The 23285-nt window shown below is 40.8% G+C and overlaps 2 protein-coding genes across 2 annotated transcripts in view; one reads left to right on the top strand and one right to left on the bottom strand.

Annotated features, from left to right (window-relative positions):
* Positions 1-20041, top strand: part of LOC134814122 (uncharacterized) — a 29739-nt gene extending 9698 nt beyond the window's left edge. Inside the window, exons 9-10 of the mRNA XM_063822158.1 lie at positions 18726-18841; positions 19201-20041. Coding sequence (XP_063678228.1) covers positions 18726-18841; positions 19201-19332 — 248 coding nt within the window. The 3' untranslated portion in view covers positions 19333-20041. The remainder of the gene's footprint in view (positions 1-18725; positions 18842-19200) is intronic.
* LOC134814119 (3'-5' RNA helicase YTHDC2-like) overlaps positions 1-23285 on the bottom strand; it is a 138134-nt gene that overhangs the window by 100425 nt on the left and 14424 nt on the right. The window lies entirely within an intron of this gene.

Raw genomic sequence — 23285 nt, 5'->3', positions numbered from 1 at the left:
GATTCTTTATCTCATGAAAATGGGCAAAAAAGCTCATAAATAGTCCAAAATCGGTCATTTTCGCCGCTTTAATAACCTCATTCCTGGCACCCAGAACACTTTGGGTACTCAAAACATGATTTTTCGGATACCTCAGACCCCTAACTAGCACATGGAGCCAGAAAGAACAGCATGTAGGGACTTCTAAATTTGCATGGTTGAGAACATAATGTCACACTATTCGTTCATTAATCCTGCTTTCACTGTACTACTTTAAGTCTAAGTATGTTTTCAGATCGTCTGTTTTTGACGTATGGTAGTTTGGGGACCGGCTTTTGGTACACCGGCCAAATGTTTACAAAAATCATATGGTAAATAACAATATAATTTTATTATATAAGTAAAAATGAGAATTGAAAATTATGGTGTAACTTTTTTTCTTAAAAACCAAAACCTTAGAGAAAAGAATAACTCATATATTTACCGCCCATTAAATTAATCTATCAATGATCTACCGAATCTGGTTTAAGCTCATTTTACATGATACATGCAGTGGCGTAACTTTGCCTGTTGGCGCCCCCCCGCTCAGTGACGAAAAGTGCCCCCCCCCCCCCTAAAATGTTTTGTGTCCCTAAAAAAAAGGAAAAAAAAAAAAGGTCGGGTACTTTTTTTCTCGCCCCCCCCCCCCCCCCCCCCCCCCCCCCCTACAGCTTTTTGCGCCCCCCTGAAGCAAAAAAGGTACCCCAAATATTTTGTTCGCGTCCACCGAACGCTAAATTGGACAGGAAAATACACAAATAAGGCGTTTTTTCAGTGAAAGGGCCTAAAATTCAGGAAAATTGCGCCCCCCTTATACGGCGCCCCCCCCCCCCCCGCACAGGTCTGCGGGGCCCTAAGTTACGCCACTGGATACATGAGCTTTATCTTTAGCCCCCCACTTTGTATAGGCGACTGGTGGTTCATTTTAACCTTCTACCATACCACCCATCTCGATGAAATAGAATACAAACCGGGATATCTCTAGAGGAATGTGGCTGACGGTTATATCTAATCTAGTCCTGTAGATATATACATATATTTCAACATTTTTACTGCTCAAAAAGACTGCTTTTCTTGTTTACTGCATGAAAATTGATTTAACAAGAATTTCGCCCCGGTTATACCACGCACGATCAATTTTTCTTACAATGTAGTTGTGCCAATAATTATTTGAAGTGAAAAGTGTTGCGCACCGGGCAATAGTGTTTTCATTTAGGCGAGACGATTAACTTTTTTAAAAGTGCAAAATATTTTCATAGAACTATGTTTTCCATTAATGAGTGCATGGTAAAATTTACGATTCATTTGACCAATGTAGCGCCGCGCACCAACAATAAATCAATCGGTGTAATTAATAAACTCATGACAGGTGTCGCGCCCAGCAATATTTATATAGACGTCTCCTATTATACACATGATTAAAGGGGAGTGGTCTATATTTTGAAGGAGCAGACTTGAGACTTTTGTCAGAGTAATTACCATCTACTGGATTAGTAATTAGTAATTGATAATTAGCAATTAGTAATTAGTAATTAGGTTGTAACTAGTAACTAGTAAGTAGTACTAGTAGTACTAGATTAGGGGCCTACCAGTTGGTGACCCATGTACTTTAATTGCTTCCTTGTCGGGATGAAAATGTTTAAACGCTTAATAAGCACTGCCAGGATAGTTTCAAGAATATTTTTGGAAGTATCTAGAAAAACGAGTTTTTACTTTTGTGCAATCGGACTAAAACAAAATTGTTTAAAAAATGCTCTAAAATTCTGGTACACGAGAAAAACGAAATACAGTATAATATCGAATAATCGAACTCAAATATCTTTCTTCAATTGGTAAACCGATCTTTCGAAATTCGAACCTTCTTTTTTCTAGTTTCAGTTCAAGATTTATGAGTTATTTTATTTAAAGCGGTTCTTTTAACGAATTTAACCAGAAATTTGTGGCCGGGTTACAAGTCTCGACCGCAATCCCGGCTTAATCCCGGCCCCGGTCAATATCGGCCCATTTTGGGAATCTCGGCCCCGGTAAAAATTCAGCAGTAACGTTCAGACTGTCCGGGGCCAGATATCAGCTGATTACATATAAAAGCTGATGATATTATATAACTGCAGGTAGGGCAGGTTAATGTCGCACATCGTGACATTAATATTCCCTTCCTGTAGTACGAGTCCCTGCTCATTTCCAGTTCTCTGTTGGTTTGATATCTTGATTAAGTATTTTAGGGCAAAGGTTAGGGTTGGGATTAGGGTTCGAATTAGGGTTGGGTTTAGGGTTGGGATTAGGGTTGGGATTAGGGTTGGGTTTAGGGTTGGGATTAGGGTTGGAATTAGGGTTGGGTTTAGGGTTAGGGTTGGGATTAGGGTTGGAATTAGGGTTGGGTTTAGGGTTAGGGTTGGGATTAGGGTTGGAATTAGAGTTGGGTTTAGGGTTGGGATCAGGGTTGGGATTAGGGTTTGGATTAAGGTTACGGAGTTAATAGGCTTTGGATGGGATCGTGAATTGTTACCTAGAACGTTAGCATCTCCTGTGTCTATCACTATCTCTGCTACATTCCCTGATCTTGGCTTTAGCAAGATATCCTCCCATCTGATGTGTCTTTGTTCCCCGTATGTCTCCTCTATGTTCGATTTTATCCCTGCATCTGACATCGCTTTTATTTCGGCGGCGCTGAGTTCTTTGGAAAAGGCGTTGAGTTTCGTGATCTCTCCTCCAAATTGGTATCCTGCAGCCCGTCCACTGAGGCTTCCACTGACACCATTGCAAGCATTCCCGATGAGGAGCTGGCCATTCAGAGGAATCGGGTCTCCGGTGGAATCTTTTGAATCAGTTTTTAAGAGGTTGCCATCCTTGTAGATGCTCATTGTGTTTAGTGATCGACTCCAAGTTGAGCATAGATGATACCATACTCCTATTGGCACGGATCCGAATTCGTCAAGCCAGGGGCGGAAGCTGTGTAACACCGGTTATATCGGCCGCTATCTGTTATCAGTATATCACCTTGAGCCGTGCAATATCCAAACCAAACGGTGTCATGTCCAGTCTGCAACTTTTTGATCCAGGAACAAATTGATATTGCCTCTGTGAACGGTCCCATATCCGGCTGATATTGAATGTAGCATGTTTGTTCTTTGCAGAACTTCAGGCCTTTTCCGGTTCTTCCGGCTAGTTCGATCGCTGTGGAAAACACACCCTTGTCAATAAGATAATAGTATTTATCAAGAGGAAAGAAAACGATCAGACTACTATGGGCAACTTGGTCGTTTACCTCCGGACAGTCTATGCAACGTCTATGCAACGTCCGTGCAACAACAAAAGAACCGTCTATGCAACGTCTATGCAACGTCCCTGCACAATGAACACTCTATGCACACTCCCTGCACGGTCAGTCTATGCAACGTCTATGCAACGTCTATGCAACGTCTATGCAACGTCCCTGCACAGTACCATATGAACACCGGCTACTAGCCGGCTACTAGCCGGCTAGTGACCACAAAGTGGCTACTAACCGGCTACTAACCGGTCACTAGCCGGCTCTAAAGCAGACCTATTAGTAGCCGGTTCTAAACCGGCTACTAGCCGGCACTTGAAAAGCGGTCACTAGCCGGCTACTAACCGGCTACTAGCCGGCTAGTGACCACAAAGTGGCTACTAACCGGCTACTAAGCGGTCACTAGCCGGCTATTAGCCGAGCTCTAAAGCAGACCTACTAGTAGCCGGTTCCAAACCGGCTACTAGCCGGCACTTAGAAAGCGGTCACTAGCCGGCTACTAACCGGCTACTAACCGGCTAGTAACCACCAAGTGGCTACTAACCGGCTACTAACCGGTCACTAGCCGGCTCTAAAGCAGACCTATTAGTAGCCGGTTCTAAACCGGCTACTAGCCGGCACTTGAAAAGCGGTCACTCGCCGGCTACTAACCGGCTACTAACCGGCTAGTAACCACCAAGTGGCTACTAACCGGCTACTAACCGGTCACTAGCCGGCTATTAGCCGAGCTCTAAAGCAGACCTACTAGTAGCCGGTTCCAAACCGGCTACTAGCCGGCACTTAGAAAGCGGTCACTAGCCGGCTACTAACCGGCTACTAACCGGCTAGTAACCACCAAGTGGCTACTAACCGGTCACTAGCCGGCTCTTAAGCGGACCTACTAGCCGGCACTCGAAAAGCGGTCGCTAGCCGGCTACTAACCGGCTACTAACCGGCTAGTAACCACCAAGTGGCTACTAACCGGTCACTAGCCGGCTCTAAAGCGGACCTTCTAGTTCCAAACCGGCTACTAGCCGACACTTGAAAAGCGGTCACTAGCCGGCTACTAACCGGCTACTATTTGAAACTTGTTATTTGAAACAAATTGTAAATGTAAAGCACAACGTAAATGTAAATACCACATAATCAATCAAAATGATGCTCGCAAATCTTTGCACGTGCAAGTTCATGTAGTAATCATCGTTACCATGGTTACTATACAAATTCCGTTTTTTACCTAACAAATATAATTCTCTGAATTTTAAATAAGATATTTAGTACTAAAGTATAATGATGAAATATCGTGGGGTCAATTGTCGGGGGGTCAATTGTCGGGGGGGTCAATTGTCGCATTGCTATAAGCACTGGCATTTGGCCAGCGTGTGCGACAGTGTCATCCAGCGCTAGATCACAAGCGAAAGATCTCACTCATCAACTTCCTCCATCTTCTGTGGTTATTCTGCAACCGCTCGACCGCCTGTGATGCTGCTCGAATCGTCTCAATGCCCCCTAAACATGTCAGATCACACTTCAAAACCCTACGTCAGTGTATGACAGAAGACCTGATCCAGAATGGGGCGGGAGGAAAAATAGGAGGTGATGGTCACATCGTCGAGGTCGACGAAAGCAAGTTCGGGAAACGGAAATATAACTCTGGCAGACGTGTTGTTGGAAAGTGGTTGCTTGGAGGTGTCAGTCGAACTACTGGAGAATGTTTCTTGGTGGAGTGCCCTGATAACAGAAGGAACCATCACACCCTCCTCTCTCTGATAAAGCGTTACATCAACCCTGGCACTACAATCCTATCAGACCGCTGGAAAGGCTACACACACCTGAATCGCCATGGATATATCCACCTCACCGTGAATCATCGACGTGGATTCATCGACCCTGCAACGGGCGTGCATACAAATACCTGTGAAGGTATGTGGTACCACGCTAAGCGTCACATGAGAGGGGGGCACGGACGAACCAGGACTGATTCAGCTGCAATGGACTTGGCACTCTGTGAATTTATGTGGTTGAAGAGATTTAATCTTACACGTTCTGATGTTTCTGTTCGTAAGAGTTTTAACTTTGAGATTCCTGAGCTCATGAAAAGAACCTTTGGTTGAATAATGGGAAGTTTAATGATTATCTAAAATATATAATTGATGTTGTATTGCATTTAATGAAGTCGTAGATATATCATAATTTTGCAAACTAACCAGATTAATTGTTTTATTTCATGAGGACACTATAATTATTTATATTATATATATTTGCTACCATTTTACTGACACCAGGGCATCAACTTTAACACGACGTTCCGCAAAAACCGTAAAAGATATAATACTCAAATTTGTTATGACTGGGTCAAATGCCTTAATGGCCTTCAAATCAACATAAAAAAATAAGCAAGAATTTCGCCGCGGTCACACCACGCACGATCAATTTTCCCTGCTCAAACCGTTAATGTTTGCAATGAAAAGTTTAATCTTATTGAGTCAAAAAAAATAGGATATTGCATTATTTTGTTGTCATGTCATAAGTTACCCCCAATTTATGCAGAGTGGTCTATATTGTGAAGGCGCAGACTTTTGTCATAGACGTAGGATCATTTTTTCACCTCATATATCCAAACCCGATTACTTATTCCGATCCCTACGATCTTTTTGCCTTCGGCAAGAGCAGGGAAAAAAATTGGCCAAGAAATAAGAATTTTAGTGCCCAAAATTCGGACTTCCAAGTGGTGTCAAAAACGTGAATTAAATAGGTAATAATAATTTTCACTGGGAGACTTTGCGGCAGGAAACTGATCCGGCCTCCTAAAGTCTTGACACCACTTTAGGGTTAATGGGTTCCTGCTAGTGTTAATAACAGGTAGCTAAACCTTTGTGGCAAGTGTTGTGTGAGTGCTAGCTTCACTGAGCTTATTTGGCCAATTTAGCCTGAGCAAGCTAGCTCGAATTTCTCACGCAGAACTGTTTACATTGGTTAATAGAGACATTGGTTAATAGTGACCACGGTTGTGGTTAGGGTTATGAATAGCTTCGGGGTTAGGGTTAAGGTTGGGATTAGGGTGTCTGTAAAACCGTTTTGTTTGGCTGCAAAACCATAAAAACGGCACGTGAAAATTTGGGCGAGCGAATTAGTTAGAGCCGATTTCTATACATGGCGCTAGCCAGCGCTAGCAGTAGCCGGCACTAGCAGTAGCTGACGAACAATATCGCAACTATATTGCGCTGGCCTGCGCTGGCTGACGAGTAATATCGCAATTATTACATTTTGAAAATAGACGAATGCTCCGCTTGCTCCCACTTTACTAAGAAACGATCTATAAACCGAACCGAAACTGATGGATCCCAAATTATTTATGATATGGGACGCATCAAGTATCATAGTCATTTTTTAATCCTTTTATCAAGATTGTTTAGGTTATATCCCTCCTTTTGCATAAGAATCCCTGCAGGGACGTGATCAGTGAAAACGATGTGATCCCCAATTGAGTTCTAACGGATCACCGCAATCGTTAGGATTTGACGTGACACCATGCATGATAGATCAGATCAAATAACCATGGGTATAACGAGCCCTGACGGACCTGCAGGCCTTTCCAAAAACTATATAAGTAGCATTAGCCACCAACTTATTTATCCCTCTTTCTTTACATCGTTCTTTACTATACATCATTCTTTACTCTTAATCAACATGCGGACCAGAAGAAACAGATATACCGCTCCTACACCTGCTCCTAAATGCGATCACTGTGGGTCTACCGGTCACATCTCCTCAATCTGCTCCAGAAGGACTTACAGTCCCGACCTTCCCTCCCTCAGATGTACTGCCTGCATTCGGACTGTTAGAAGCGCTTACAGAGAGGACCCAGATTATCGGATCGATTATAGTACACATCGATCCGTGCTCCCTGCACTCTACACCCACAATTCGACCAAACAGACCTATCCCCACCACCAATCACCGACTTAGAACCTCTTCTACTTCAAGACCTACCCCACCCCCCTTTGGAACTAGAAGGTCCGCTTTAGAGCCGGCTAGTGACCGGTTAGTAGCCACTTGGTGGTTACTAGCCGGTTAGTAGCCGGTTAGTAGCCGGCTAGCGACCGCTTTTCGAGTGCCGGCTAGTAGGTCCGCTTAAGAGCCGGCTAGTGACCGGTTAGTAGCTGGTTAGTAGCCACTTGGTGGTTACTAGCCGGTTAGTAGCCGGTTAGTAGCCGGCTAGTGACCGCTTTCTAAGTGCCGGCTAGTAGCCGGTTTGGAACCGGCTACTAGTAGGTCCGCTTAAGAGCCGGCTAGTGACCGGTTAGTAGCCGGTTAGTAGCCACTTGGTGGTTACTAGCCGGTTAGTAGCCGGTTAGTAGCCGGCTAGTGACCACTTTCTAAGTGCCGGCTAGTAGCCGGTTTGGAACCGGCTACTAGTAGGTCTGCTTTAGAGCTCGGCTAATAGCCGGCTAGTGACCGCTTAGTAGCCGGTTAGTAGCCACTTTGTGGTCACTAGCCGGCTAGTAGCCGGTTAGTAGCCGGCTAGTGACCACTTTTCAAGTGCCGGTTAGTAGCCGGTTGTTAATGTGAAGTTGAGGAGCTGTCATTACAAAAGTGGCTACTAGCCGGCTAGTAGCCGGCTAGTAGCCGGTGTTCATATGGTACTGTGCAGGGACGTTGCATAGACGTTGCATAGACGTTGCATAGACGTTGCATAGACGTTGCATAGACTGACCGTGCAGGGAGTGTGCATAGAGTGTTCATTGTGCAGGGACGTTGCATAGACGTTGCATAGACGGTTCTTTTGTTGTTGCACGGACGTTGCATAGACGTTGCATTGACTGTCCGGAGGTAAACGACCAACTTCCCCTACTATGATAGGTATCTTTAAATGAAATAAGGATCAATGCTTAATTCAAATATAATTTCATATCATATCACATGTCTTACCTTGAAAAGTTAGTCCAAGTATTGATAGTATTATCAATAAAGTGAAGCAATTCTTCATTATGTCGAAGTCGAGTCGTGTCTCGTTCTTGTCTCGTTCTTGAGAGTTATTTGACCTTGACTGATTTCTAGTTTCGCCTTAACGTCGCTAATGTAATATGGTATTGTTAATATTATTATTTATCGAAAAGTTATCGACAAATCAAAAACGCAATGTTAAATCAGGCTAATAAAAAGTATCAACGCCTTAAAGTTAACTAGCAGGAACCCGTCTAACTCTAAAGTGGTGTTCAACAGATTAAAAGCTAGTAGAAGGTGAATGACGGAGGGACCTATATGAATATTAATAGAAGTAGAACAGGCAACTATGTAAAGAAGAGTTGACAGATTTCGTTTTTTTGTGTGGACGAAATATCTCAAAGCTAGACAGTTTCCCGGCAGTCCGATCACAAAGCAGGCAAAGAACCCGAACTAGCAAGCCATCATAAATTCTGTACTGAGTAGTTTCCAGGATCGAAGTCTCAAACAAATTATCACAAACGTATGTTAAGACCTTTAAGTACTGAATAAAACTGATAATTATTTAAAGCTGTGGCTCACTGGCCCACGGTTACTTTTCTGTATTTATAACCTAAGACACCGGTAGTAAATTAATTAATGAGAGAAAAACTCATAAGCCGAGGCACGGGTGCGCTAATAGACCGCGTGGTTAAGATCTGTAATGCACAGGTTGAGCACGGAAAAAGTGTACAGGTGATCTAATATTAAATGAAACGGTTCAATGTCATTTGTTATATCACTTGTCGTTCAAGCATGGCTCCACTGCACTGGGGAGCCATGCCTGAACGACGTATGTTAAGACTTTTAAGTACTGAATAAAACCGATAATTAAAGCTGTGGCTCACTGGCCCACGGTTACTTTTCTGTATTTATAACCTAAAACACCGGTAGTAAATTAATTAATGAGGGAACAACTCATAAGCCGAGTCAAAAAAGTTTAAGTTGTATATCTTTTAAGGTTTTTGCGGAAAGTCGTGCTAAAGTTGATACCGTGGTGTCAGTAAAATGGTACGGAAAACATATATATTAGATGGGGGGGGGGGGGGGCCAATGGCATAAATGGAGAAAATGGAGAATTACTCATAGGTTTTTCCATTTTCTCCATAGAAATAGTCTCCATTTTATGCCATTTTATGCCATTTTATGCTATTTTATGCCATTTTATGCCATTGAAAACCTGAAAAATTTAGAATTTCGAGAAAAATTATTAAAAAAAAAGATGTATTTTCGGCCAATAATGAACAGAGTATCATGAAACATGGAGAAAAGTGGTTTTCAGAAAAACTTTGAAAAATGTTGACTTAGAAAATGTTCGGTCCGAGTCATTTACAATACGTACCTCCCGTATCGAGGGCTCCCGATTCCGAGCTCCTGTTGCAAAGGAGAGGCCTGCCTTCCGAGATCGCATTACCTCGAGTTCAAAATTGTGTATCGAGGGGAAGGTGTGGACTTCGAAAAACCGAAAAAATATTTTCGGCCAATAATGAACAGAGTATCATGAAACATGGAGAAAAGTGGTTTTCAGAAAAGTTTGAAAAATGTTGACTTAAAAAATGTTCGGTCCGAGTCATTTTCGATACGTACCTCCCGTATCGAGAGCTCCCGATTCCGAGCTCGTGTTGCAAAGGGGAGGCCTGCCTTCCGAGATCGCATTACCAGGGGGAAGCCTCGAGTTCAAAATTGTGTACCGAGGGGTAATTTTTTAAGTCAAAATTTTTCAAAGTTTTTCTGAAAAACACTTTTCTCCACGTTTCATGCTACCTTGTTCATTATAAGCCGAAAATATTTTTTGGGTCAAAATTTTTCAAATTTTTTCTGAAAACCGCTTTTCTCCACGTTTCATGCTACTCTGTTCATTATTTGCCGAAAATATTTTTTCGGTTTTTCGAAGTCCACACCTTCACAATTTTATCGCTGAAGCTGGGTGTGATTGTAGCTAAGTCATCGGCGAAGTCCAAATCTGCTATGTAATCACAACCTACTTTAAGCCCATCGTGTGGACCTATTGCCAGTCTAAGAATGAAGTCCAGGACGATAATGAAGATAAGCGGAGCAAGAACATCGCCCTGGAGAATTCCAAGGTTGGTCAGGAATTCAAGAGTTGTACCTTCAGGGGTCATGATCTTGGCTTTGGTGTTGATGTAAAGGGACATAATGGCTTTGATTATTATCTTAGGGAAGCCATAGGACGCCAGAATGTTAGGAAGATGAGATCTAAAGATGCAATCAAACGCCTTAGAGAAATCAATGAAGGAGATGACGCAGGGGAGCTGGAAGTTGATGACTTCTTCAATTATTCGCCTAAGGGCCAAGATCTGTTCACGAGTGCCCCTTCCAGGACGGAAACCATTCTGGTTGTACCGTAAGCGAGGTTCAATATGAGTTCTGATACGATTGAGAAGCAGCCTGTTGTAGATCTTGGTGGCAACAGGAAGGATGGATATGCCTCTGCTGTTTTCAGGACATAACCTTTTAGCACCTTTCGGTATAGGGAGAATCGCGGTGACAAGCAGTTCTTCCGGGGCTTTACCAGTGGCCAACATGTTGTTGAACAAGGAGAGTAACGTGGTGTTCAAGTCAACACACTTGTAAAGAAGCGAAGGTATGCCGTCATGACCATACGTGTCCTTTGTCTGCTTAAGGGCTGTTGATAGTTCATCTGCTGTGAATGGAGACGTCAGAATAGGGAGCTCTGGTTCAGAAACATCAATGCTGTCCATTCTGATGCTGTTCATTCTGGTGGAGTCAGCAGGGTTGTAGAGCAGTTTGCTGTAGTGGTCAGTCCACGCCTTTGATCGTTCTGCCTTGTTTCTATATCCAGGTAGAGGTGACATAGATTTAGGTTTACGATCTGTCAGATCATTAATTAGTTTCCACGCGATACCGGAACTGTTTGACTTTGTCTGCCATGGTGCAAACCCTGGGTTGTTTATGGGTTGCGGCATGAACAATTGATCAACCTGGTCGATTTGGTTGTTCACAAACTGTTCTTGTATACTCGTCTCGACCTCTCTGACTTTGAGGGTGGCGTCACGCAGGGCTTTAGTAGCGGCTCGTGTCTTCCTTTTGATAAAGCAATATAAACCCTTAAATGTTTAGTTGTAGAGATATTGACAAACATGCATCAGTCATTTTGGCTACACACGTTCAAGGAAAGATATAAATTGGACACCTACTTTGGTCTTTTGTTTGCCAATTTTTGCGCTAAAGTTATCAAGTTGCAGTTGTGGATCGGGTGGTCTCCTCCAATATGGGTTTCCAGAATAAATCCGGAAGCACACGGTACATAGGTGTCAGCCGTCAGGTGATGGGTAAGACAATTTTCTGAATTTGGTTATAAATCACTTTTTGCGCTCTTTGGTTTGCTTTTTTCTGCTACATCGCAACGATCAGATTGCTAACCACCTCTACTAATCATCCCCCTCTACATCATTATCTTTAAGCTTTTAAGGTTAGAAGAGAAAGCTTCCTGGTGGAATAGCAGGATTGCAGTTAGCTTCCCAGTGTAGCGGGAAGCGAGGAAGTTTCCCATTATTTGGTGGCCAGACTTGAAGTTCACTGTACAACGAAACTTGACTAGATTTATCATTTCTCATTGTAAGATATTAATCTTGAAAGCAAATATCCGAAATTTTTTCCGAGTGCCTACAATTTACACTTATTTCACCTGTTGCCAAGCCCTAACATATAATTTTATGATCTCTGTTGCCAAATTGCTTTTAGGCCTTTTGCTTGTGCAAGATGGTCAAATGTTTTCGAATTGAATTCCTGTCTGTGCGAAAGTTTATGATGTCTATGTCACATCACAAACAATCATATAGTGTGAGAGCTGTTGAATTGAACACAAACTCATACGGTTAAACTAAGATGTAGTGATCGCAATATAGACTAGAGAGCTTGTCCTCATTTAATGCTACAGAAGATGCTTCGCATTAACCCGGATGTTTACTAACCATTGCCCTAAGCCAATCGTAACCTCGCTTTCTTAATTAACTCTGAGAGCTCTGGTTGGTGGAATAACTCTATTTTTAGGTACGAGATGGTAGACTTACTCCGCCAGGCAAGAGATGTAAGAAAATGGCGAGTGTTGCGTCCCTAAACTTAAAGCTGTAATGTTATTCAATATAAGGTCACCAGTATAAAGTGAGGCCACTATACGGCGGAAACGATAGGCCAATGTGATATGCGATGCTTCATATGGTTGCATATAAAGGATATGTCCTTACTTATTAGGCCCGTCCCTCTCGATCTCGACAAAGAAAATAGCCCTCAAAATATAACATTTGCTGCTTGGGGGGGGGGGGGGCAATGGCATAAATGGAGAAAATGGAGAATTACTCATAGGTTTTTCCATTTTTTTATGCCATTTTATGCCATTGAAAACCTGAAAAATTTAGAATTTCGAGAAAAATTATTTAAAAAAAAGATATTTTCGGCCAATAATGAACAGAGTATCATGAAACATGGAGAAAAGTGGTTTTCAGAAAAGTTTGAAAAATGTTGACTTAGAAAATGTTCGGTCCGAGTCATTTTCGATACGTACCTCCCGTATCGAGAGCTCCCGATTCCGAGCTCGTGTTGCAAAGGGGAGGCCTGCCTTCCGAGATCGCATTACTTCGAGTCCAAAATTGTGGAAGGTGTGGACTTCGAAAAACCGAAAAAATATTTTCGGCCAATAATGAACAGAGGAGCATGAAACGTGGAGAAAAGCGGTTTTCAGAAAAAATTTGAAAAATTTTGACTTAGAAAATTACGCCTCGGTACACAATTTTGGACTCGAGGCTTCCCCCTGGTAATGCGATCTCGGAAGGCAGGCCTCCCCTTTGCAACACGAGCTCGGAATCGGGAGCTCTCGATACGAGAGGTACGTATCGAGAATGACTCGGGCCGAAAATTTTCTAAGTCAAAATTTTTCAAAGTTTTTCTAAAAACCACTTTTCTCCACGTTTCATGCTACCCTCTTCATTATAAGCCGAAAATATTTTTTTGGTTTTTCGGTTTATCGAAGTCTGCACCTACCCCTCGATACACAAATTTGGACTCGAGGCTTTCCCCTGGTAATGTGATCTCGGAAGGCAGGCCTCCCCTTTGCAGTGCGAGCTTGTTTCGACTGTCGAGGATGTAGATTGTAGGTCTCACTTCTCAGTGCCTATTACTCTCCCCTATTACTCACTCCTGCTGTAGCCTGTAGAAATAACTTTACACTAGGCTTGAGTAATTATGAGTTTGCCTGAAGTGTGCCTCTACTAACCTAGTATAAGCATCTAGTAGCCTACTATGAGCTTTCAAAAAGCTTGTTACGCCCCTAGTAAGCGTAAATAAACATGTTAGGATGTCCAATTTAGGTGTTAAATGGTGTTAAAGATGAAATTTCGAAGACAAAATTCATGGCATAAAATGGAGAAAATGGAGAATTACTCATGGGTTTTTCCATTTTCTCCATAGAAAAAGTCTCCATCTTATGCCATTTTATGCCATTTTATGCCATTGGCCCCCCCCCCCCTATTAGATATATTAAAGTCACTATTGTGACGGTACATTAGAACTAGACAAAAGCAGAGTGTGAAGGACCTGAACTAGGCTATCCATTATCGGTATGAAATCTTTTATCTAGATAAACAGATAAAGATTTAGGTTTTATCTAGATAAAACCGATAAAACCGATAATTTTTATGGTGAAGGCCAAAGCCAAAATGTTTTCCAAATTTCGCAAAAACTAATTGTCGACTTTTATTACTGTTTACCAGTAATCTTTTTAAAGTACCACTTCCTTTCTTTTGAAAATATTAGAGCATCAGTTTTCTTCTCCGGGGAGCAGAAGTGCACCAGTTTTCTTCAAAACAGTAGACAAACGGTTTTCTTCTCCTAAGAACAGTAGTGTACCAGTTCTCTTTAAAACAGTAGACAGACGGTTTCCTTCTCCTGAGAACAGTAACGCAGTAGTTCTCTTCAAAACAGTAGACCCCACTGGTTTTCTTCTCCTGAGAACAGTAACGCACTAGTAGTTCTCCTCAAAACAGTAGACCACCGTTTTTCTACTCCTGAGAACAGTAACGCAATAGTTCTCTTCAAAACAGTAGACCACCGGTGTTCTTCTCCTGAGAACAGTAGTGTACTACCAGTTCTCTTCAAAACAGTAGACCTAGGGTTTCCTTCTCCTGAGAACAGTAGTGTACCAGTTCTCTTCAAAACAGTAGACAAACGGTTTCCTTCTCCTGAGAACAGTAACGCAGTAGTTCTCTTCAAAACAGTAGACCCCACTGGTTTTCTTCTCCTGAGAACAGTAACGCACTAGTAGTTCTCCTCAAAACAGTAGACCACCGTTTTTCTTCTCCTGAGAACAGTAACGCAATAGTTCTCTTCAAAACAGTAGACCACCGGTGTTCTTCTCCTGAGAACAGTAGTGTACTACCAGTTCTCTTCAAAACAGTAGACCTAGGGTTTCCTTCTCCTGAGAACAGTAGTGTACCAGTTCTCTTCAAAACAGTAGACAGACGGTTTCCTTCTCCTGAGAACAGTAACGCAGTAGTTCTCTTCAAAACAGTAGACCCCACTGGTTTTCTTCTCCTGAGAACAGTAACGCACTAGTAGTTCTCCTCAAAACAGTAGACCACCGTTTTTCTTCTCCTGAGAACAGTAACGCAATAGTTCTCTTCAAAACAGTAGACCACCGGTGTTCTTCTCCTGAGAACAGTAGTGTACTACCAGTTCTCTTCAAAACAGTAGACCTAGGGACTAGGGTTTCCTTCTCCTGAGAACAGTAGTGTACCAGTTCTCTTCAAAAACAGTAGACAGACGGTTTCCTTCTCCTGAGAACAGTAGTGTACTAGTTCTCTTCAAAACAGTAGACCAACGGTTTCCTTCTCCTGAGAACAGTAGTGCACCAAATACCAAATCTCCTCGAAACAGTAAAGCATTTAAAGTGATTCAGTGAACCGTTTTCTTATTCTGTTGATAACTTGGAGCAACAGATTCCTTCTCCTGAAGACAATGTTTCACGCCCAGAACACTTACGGAATTCAATTGAGTGCCCTGCCGGTATTTTTGACTCTTGTTAACAGTAACATGCTCGTTCCCATCTCCAGAATGATTATAAGGTAAAACGCCAGTACCTCAATACAAGAGAACAATGTCAATAACCTTCTCTGGATTTCAACAGTTCATACAGTTCTACAGTTCCATAGGTATACAAATGTAAATAAACCTCTTAAGCTCACATCTAAGTAAATTACCTCTTCTATTATACTAGAAGACGTTTGGGACTGTTTCTTGGATTACTTGGGAAGGCAAAAACACTAATAGTTCTTTACAATTGTACGGTATTGTGGCAGTATTTTCGATAATATCTAGTGAATTTTTATACCGATAAAAATATGTTTTATCTAGATAAACAGATAACTTTTTTAAACGAATTATCGGAGACAATTATCGGTTATGATTATCGGAGTGGATAGCCTAACCTGAACGGAACACCTAGGTTTCAGTTCTTTGTTTAACACTGCCGTACAGCAAGGACATCCACCGGGTTCTCTATGGGAACATAGCTCACTCCACACTATGCTTTGTCAAATGTTGCTAATATAGTATATATAACAAGGATATACAGGAAATATTTCCTTGTAAGTTTAGAGGGCGATCTGTGAACAGACAACTACCTCATTCCCAACTATAGGAACTAGAATTCCTATACTATCCCAACAAGCTACACCACGCATAGTTTCATATATCGTCTCGCTTTATATATTATAGTAAGATGATGACAATTGACAAGGGTGTTATTACAGTCGTACGGCAATGCTATTACTCTATGGGACTCTATTAGTCCTGTTGATATGGGGCTCTAGAAATAAGAGTATCTATACTAGTCTATATTAGTCTATACTAGTCTATATTAGTCTATACTAGTCTATATTAGTCTATACTAGTCTATAATAGTCTATAATAGTCTATAATAGTCTATACTAGTCTATATTAGTCTATATTAGTCTATACTAGTCTATACTAGTCAACATGATACTCTAAAATTGAAAAGGCTTTAACAAAATGGATCTGTGAGCCTTTTTTTCCAAAATTACCGCCCCCAAATACCCATAGAATTATCATTTGCTGGGTTTATAATCTTTATAAATATCTCAGTCAACTGAGTGTAGCTAGAGCTCCCATTTTTTTCAGGGCAAGTGTATTTGAATTTCATTCTGATAAACTAAAAGCAAACGAACTGGCAAACTAAGCGTGAGACAGTAGAAATAATAAAAGAGTCTTGCTGCACTGTTGTTCTATTTTTATTCCATTTCTTTGGAGTTGGACCTAGTTTAGTGTTTGCGGCGTAATGGTGTAATGACCCTCTAACAGCCGGGAGGATTATGTGATTAAAGGAGGAAGCCGAGAATACAGATCACAACAGGCTATTCGCTACTACAATACCATTAGTTGAGGTAAGCCCACTCACTTAAAAAGGGTAAGATCCCCAGTTGACTTGGCCATATTATGAGGCTGGGTGAATGGGGCGAATAGGTTGCAGGTCTTTGCCTGGGGTCAATATTACCAAGCTGCATCATTAGTGAACTAGTAGCTCACTACTCACAAACACCAGTAAACCGTGTCTTAGTAGCTGAGAAAGCAGAGTTCAGAGCAGAATTGAAGCGGAAAGCTGCCGACCAACACCTCTCAGCAACACAAAACCTCCTCACCGAAGCCGTACATGCCCACCCGAAATCAACGTGGAACTACCAAAACTAGAGTCCCTCGCGAGAATTGTCCAAAGATCACGAGCAACAAAGTCCGGATCTGCCAATCATTCCGAAGCACCTATCTCAACAGACTTCGTCCTACCACCTACTTGCCAGACTTCACTGAGAGAGGAGATCTTCGTCCTCTTTGACGGAGTGACTGACGATGGATCCAGAATGATACTCTTCTCTACTCCTCGGAACCTCAAAATCCTCGGAGACAACCCTATTTGGATTGCCGATGGAACGTAATATGTCTGCCTTAGGATATCCCACAGAGTTACTCTATCCACGCTGTCATCGATAAGAAGTGCATCCCTTTGGTGTCCGCTCTACTTTCTGACAAGACGTATATATTTTTGTTGAATATTATAACTAGAAACCAGGCAGCAGCTAAACTAGAGCGGTATTTGGAAACCTGTTTATCTGTTAGTTATTTCTAACTGACGATTGGGTTCAGTTTTCGTTTTAAAGTTAATTAGGTAGGGTTTAAGATTATTTTCCCAAGCTACCCTGTCTAGAAAAAGTCCAAACTGGGTTCAGTTGTCCGGTAGGCCTTGCTACATAAAAATATCCTGCGTACTGGATACGGCCTTTTTCTCTCCCAAATACAACTCTCATCAGATCTAGGGAACTACCAAAATATGTTTCTGCACCTTTACGGTTACCCTAGCTCCTTTAAGTTAGCTGTTATATCATGTAGGTGGCAAAAGGAGCATGATAAAAGGGGGCAGAAGATAAATGAGGAACAGCAACACTATAAAGCGAGCTTGCCGGGAAGGATGCAGATCATGTTTATTTAGTGTTCTCTAATTGTGCCCCGGGACAATCCGACTATCCAGTATCTAACTGTCTTAGCTATTGCTTTATTTTGTGGTGCCCTTGTTAACCATAGCTTGTTGGTGTAGCTGGCAGAACATCAATATGAAGAACAGCAGCATTAATAAGGCTTGCCGGCGAGATCATGTTTTTTAATGTTATCTAATCATGCCCCGTTGTTCTCTAATAGTCCCCAGAGACAATTGTCCCCGAGACAATCTGAATGGTAATTCTTTGCTGGACTGGAGTATGAATAAGGCAGCAGCAATGCTGCAAGGGCTGTCAAACTATTAGATAACCCCGTACAAGAATGTACGATTATCTCCAAAGTATTCAAAGTAAATAGACTCTCTATTCTCTAACTGTCTGAGCTATTGTCTGGTCTAACCGGGGCCCTGCTGGCCTGCTGTACAAATATCTAGATAATTTTACAGTTTACACACACTGTTAGTTGTTACACACACTGTTACACACACTGTTACACACACTGTGACACACACTGTTACACACACTGTTACACAGACTGTTACACCAGGCCAACATTGATGTCACTACCGCCCATCTAATGATGATACCGAATCTGGTTTGAGCTCATTTTACATGATACATGTACTGTGTATTGAGATAACGGTTCATTCGTAGTGATATGGTTACCAGTATATAGTTCAAAATCAATAAACTCATCAACAAATTGATTAAACAAAAGTAATCTATACGTAATGTTACATTTTTTAATGCTACAACTGGGATTAATTAATAGTTTATCGGCGATGGAGCTGTCACGGAAACTAGTGCCCAAGTCGAGTTGTATCAATGAAATCAGGGACAAGTATTAGTACTAGATTATAAATTAGTAATTAGTAATTAATTAGTAATTAGTAAGTAGTAGTACTAGATATATATATAACTAAGATTAACCGCAGGTATCCACTACGACCCGCTCTACGAACCCAGCCCTACAGGACAAGTAACTGTATTTCCTCTTCAAGACTCTGATATTGAAGCTGCCGCCATGCTGGTTGCTGCTAATGCTAAAAAGGTAAACGTATTTATACCTTATCGGACGTTGATACATGTTACGTATCCCAAATATCAGAGTGGCATGCAACGTATGTCAAATCGGACGTTATTTGACCGGAAATTCCATGAATTCTGAACAGACATTAAACATGAACACTTGAAGGCATTCATTTAATGTATTTAATTTAACTATATTGTCTGACTTAATTTGAACGGACATTAAAATGAACGCTGGGGCCCGCAGCGTACAATTAATGTCCGTTAAAATAAAGTCCGATAAGTTATAACGACCAATTTATTTCTGTGGTCTTGATATTTCTTGATATAAATTAGGGCAAATTGTCTTGTTCAAGCAGGCCTCTGACTCGTCTACCTCAGGCACACAACTACACTGATTTAGCGAACTTTACCCTAAAATGCGGCACGTGTGGTATTGGAATGGCAGGAGAGAAGGTTGCTAGGCAACATGCTAAAGATACCGGACACACCAATTTCGAGGAGTTCAAATAGATGAACGATGACAGGTTTGATCGCACAGATGTATTTATTGTAGTGACGGGTGGTTGGTTTTTTGGACTTGAACTGTTTTAAGTTTGTAAATTGGGTTTGACAGGTCGTTATGCAGGGCTATTATATTAGAGGTGGTTTTGAATCTTCCATTTCTCAAAATCTTGATGATTTTCAAGCTGATTTTGAAAGATGGGCTATATTAGCAAACTAAGATTTCATATTAAAGTATTAAACTGCGATCGTAAATTTCCATAATCGATATATTATGTTACTTTTGATATTATTACATGTATTTATAGCCATGGTGACATGAGCAAGTAATCTAGTAAACTAAACATTAAACAATAAAGAAATACAAACACTGTTATTAAAACTACCTTGTGTATATAAATATTGAGGAGGTCTTGGATATCTTGGTCGTTTATGACATAAATAACAGTTATATTATATTTTGTTGCGACTTAAACTTCAAACAAGTACAACTATTTCATATTCAGCCGCGCGTCGATCGTTCTAGATTAAGCAGTAAATGATTTAAACAATAAACACCTCCAATTATATCTCAATTTAACAGTAATACTAACTCGATTATATCCTACAAATCCTTAGTTCAAGTTATTGTTTCTATTAAGTTTCTAGCCAGTTTTTTATTAATGTGAACTTAGAGTTACTGTATTTGTAATAAGTTTATAACGGTATTTATCAAGTATATCCGGTGTATTGTATGTTATAAATAATATTTATTTATATTATTGCTAAAATATAGCAGAATAAAATATTCCAGTGTCAATCTTGTTCACTTTAGTTTTTTAACCAAATTATTAAGATTCGTAGATTATACATACATACATGATACATGGCGAGATCTCCATCCAAAAGGATTAGTCTGTGTCGACTGCGTCATTACTTTGTATTATACAACTTCGGCGGGTAACATTTCTCCATCCCTTTCGGTCTGCAGCTAATCTTCTCACTTTCTCATACAATCAATCGTGAGTCCATTCCGATCCAATCTCTGCTCAGCATCCTCAATAAATACATCATTTAGGCTCTTCCTAGGCCTGCCTCTTGATCTCTTCCCATGCTTGGGTTTCCATTCAAGTAAATAGTTGGGTAACCGATCTTCAGGCATTCTACTGACATGTCCAAACCAACGCAGCTGGTATAAATTCCTTAAAATGTGGTCCGTAGACACACGAAACAAACGAAACACACGAGACACATGAAACACACGAGACACATGAAACACACGAGACACATGAGACACATGAAACACGTGAGACATACGAGACACATGAAACACACGAGACACATGAGACACACGAGACACATGAAACACGTGAGACATACGAGACACATGAAACACACGAGACACATGAGACATACGAGACACATGAAACACATGAGACACACGAGACATTTTAAACACGTGAGACAAACGAGACATAGTAAACCAGATTCACCGGAACTATTGTGGAAGTATCTTACCTAAATTCAGAGAATTCTTTTTGTTTGTACAATGTACGTTTGTACGACCGCCCACGTGCAAATTAGGTAAAAAGCAAAAGGTTGCAAAGTAACCATGGCAACGAGGGTTGTTACACGCACGTGCACGTACAAAGATTGTTAGCTAAAACGGCGTTTTTTTATCGGTTTTGTTGATATTACGCTGTGTTTAGTGCGAGCAAAATTTTCATCGGATGTATCCTCGGTGGGGATGAATACTTTTTGACGCGATTTAAACTTACCAACAAAAAGTACTATTAGCTTCCTCCCTGTGACCACGGGTTTTCTAGTCTTACTTATAATTCAGAGAATTCTTTCTGTACGTACACTGTACACTGTAAGACCGCCCACGTGCAAATCAGACGAGAAATAGGTAGTTGCATATTAACCTTGGTAACGAGGGTTATTACACACACGTGCACGTGCAATGATTGTTTGAACGTCATTTTGATCGGTTTTGTTGATATTACGCTGTGTTTAGTACGAGCAACATTTTAATTGGCTGTATCTTCGGTTCATGTGTAGGATATTTTTTGACGTGATTTAAACTTACTAACAAAAATACTATTAGCTTCCTCCCTGTGACCACGGGTTTTCTAGTCTGTATTATAATTCAGAGAATTCTTTTTGTACACTGTACGACCGCCCACGTGCAAATTAAAAGAGAAATAGGAAGCTGCATAGTAACCATGGTAACGAGGGTTGTTACATACACGTGCATGTGCAAAGATTATTCAAACGGCATTTTTATAGCTTTATAGGATTTGTTGATATTACGTTGTGTTTAGTGCGAGCGACAACATTTTAATCGGCTGTATCTTCGGTTGTGTAGGATATTTTTTGACGCTATAAAAACCTACTAGAGTACTAGCTTCATCCCTGATACCACGGGCTTTCTACTCTATATTATAATTCGAAAGATTCTTTTTGTATGTACGACCGCCCACGTGCAAATTATATGAGAAATGGGAAGTTAAACGGTAACCCCCCCTGGGCCTGGCTACGTGCCTGTTATGACGGATGTTTTTTGATGCGATAATAAAAACTGACCATCAAAAACACAAAAAAGAAAAAAGTACTACTACTATTATCCTCCTCCCTGTGACCCCGGCCTTTCATTAATTATATAATATAAAACATTTAATGACAGATAAAAAACCGTCCTCATAGCATACCTCAATGAGTGCCGATAGAAATTTTGACCTATAAGTGCTATTTGGATTTCTCTCTGATAAACTAAAAGCAAACGAACTGTTCAATTAAGTGAAACAGTGACAATAGCATTGCCATTAGCTAGTTAGCTGTAGAAGTATGAAATGGGACAGCCTTGCCCACGAGATTTACCGAATTGCTGTTGTTCTATTTTTAATCCATTTCCTTGTAGCGCGAGCGCTTATTGTTCACTCATTGTTTTATAAGGGATTATGTGATTAAAGGGGGAAGCCGAGAATCTTTGCTTGGGCAACAGGAATTTATCAAGGTGGTAACTGTATGGCATCGCAACTAGGTAATTTTCTTGTAAAGTTGTAAGAGGGTAATTATGTAACTGAATGTTGGACTCAAAGCTGTAAAAGGTTTTGATTATTATGTTCTGCAAGGTTGGCATTGTCAATCAATCAATTATTATCCATGGTGCTCCCACTCAAACGATAATATTTTCTCTAACAGGATATTGCTTGATTAAGGACAATGCGTGTTTAGAAAGGTCTTACCAGTTTATCAGTACTTATGGGTGCTTGTGATTCGGTAATTTAATGACATAACAGACACTTTAATTTTATGCACAGTACACATTTAATAACGCACGGATAACACACGGGTAAGCTATAGTGTATATCATAAATGGAATATTTGACTTTTGTTTACTGATGAGCCTTAAATCTAAACGGCTATAATGTAGAGTAGGTAAATTACATTAGTATGAAATTCCCGTTAAATCGGTGTTTACAGAAGATCAAGAGACCGCAAATTGGGTTTGAGTTTGATCGTTGGTAAATATCAATGGTCAATAAATTAAAGTCTAAAATTATCATTGAAATGCTGTTTTCATATATAAATATTCAACTTAAAGAAATGGAACAGATCGTGTGGGAATCTCTACTGAGTTTAATAGAAACTGGATATGAGAATGTAGGCCAATGTTATAGGGCCTAAAATATAATATACATATATATATAATTTTTATAGGGACATTATGGGACAACTTGGCTTCGGCCTTTCAGACTTTCCGCGTATTTCAAGGAGCTTACGACAACTGACACTTGGCTGCACAATTATCGTCTGTTATAGAGTAGGCAGCACGAGATCTGTTAGTGTTATAGATGGATGTCTCAACTCTTAAAACATCTTGATATTTTAATATATTCGCATCCGGAATTTACGCCACAATCGTATGCTAGATTATCAATATTTGTTAATTTTGGAGATCTCAAATGGTATGTTTGTAT

Source organism: Bolinopsis microptera, chromosome 4 (assembly GCF_026151205.1).
Source record: "Bolinopsis microptera isolate Bmic1 chromosome 4, MBARI_Bmic_1.0, whole genome shotgun sequence".
In the NCBI taxonomy this organism is placed as follows: domain Eukaryota; kingdom Metazoa; phylum Ctenophora; class Tentaculata; order Lobata; family Bolinopsidae; genus Bolinopsis; species Bolinopsis microptera.
This window is presented reverse-complemented; position numbering and strand designations above follow the sequence as displayed.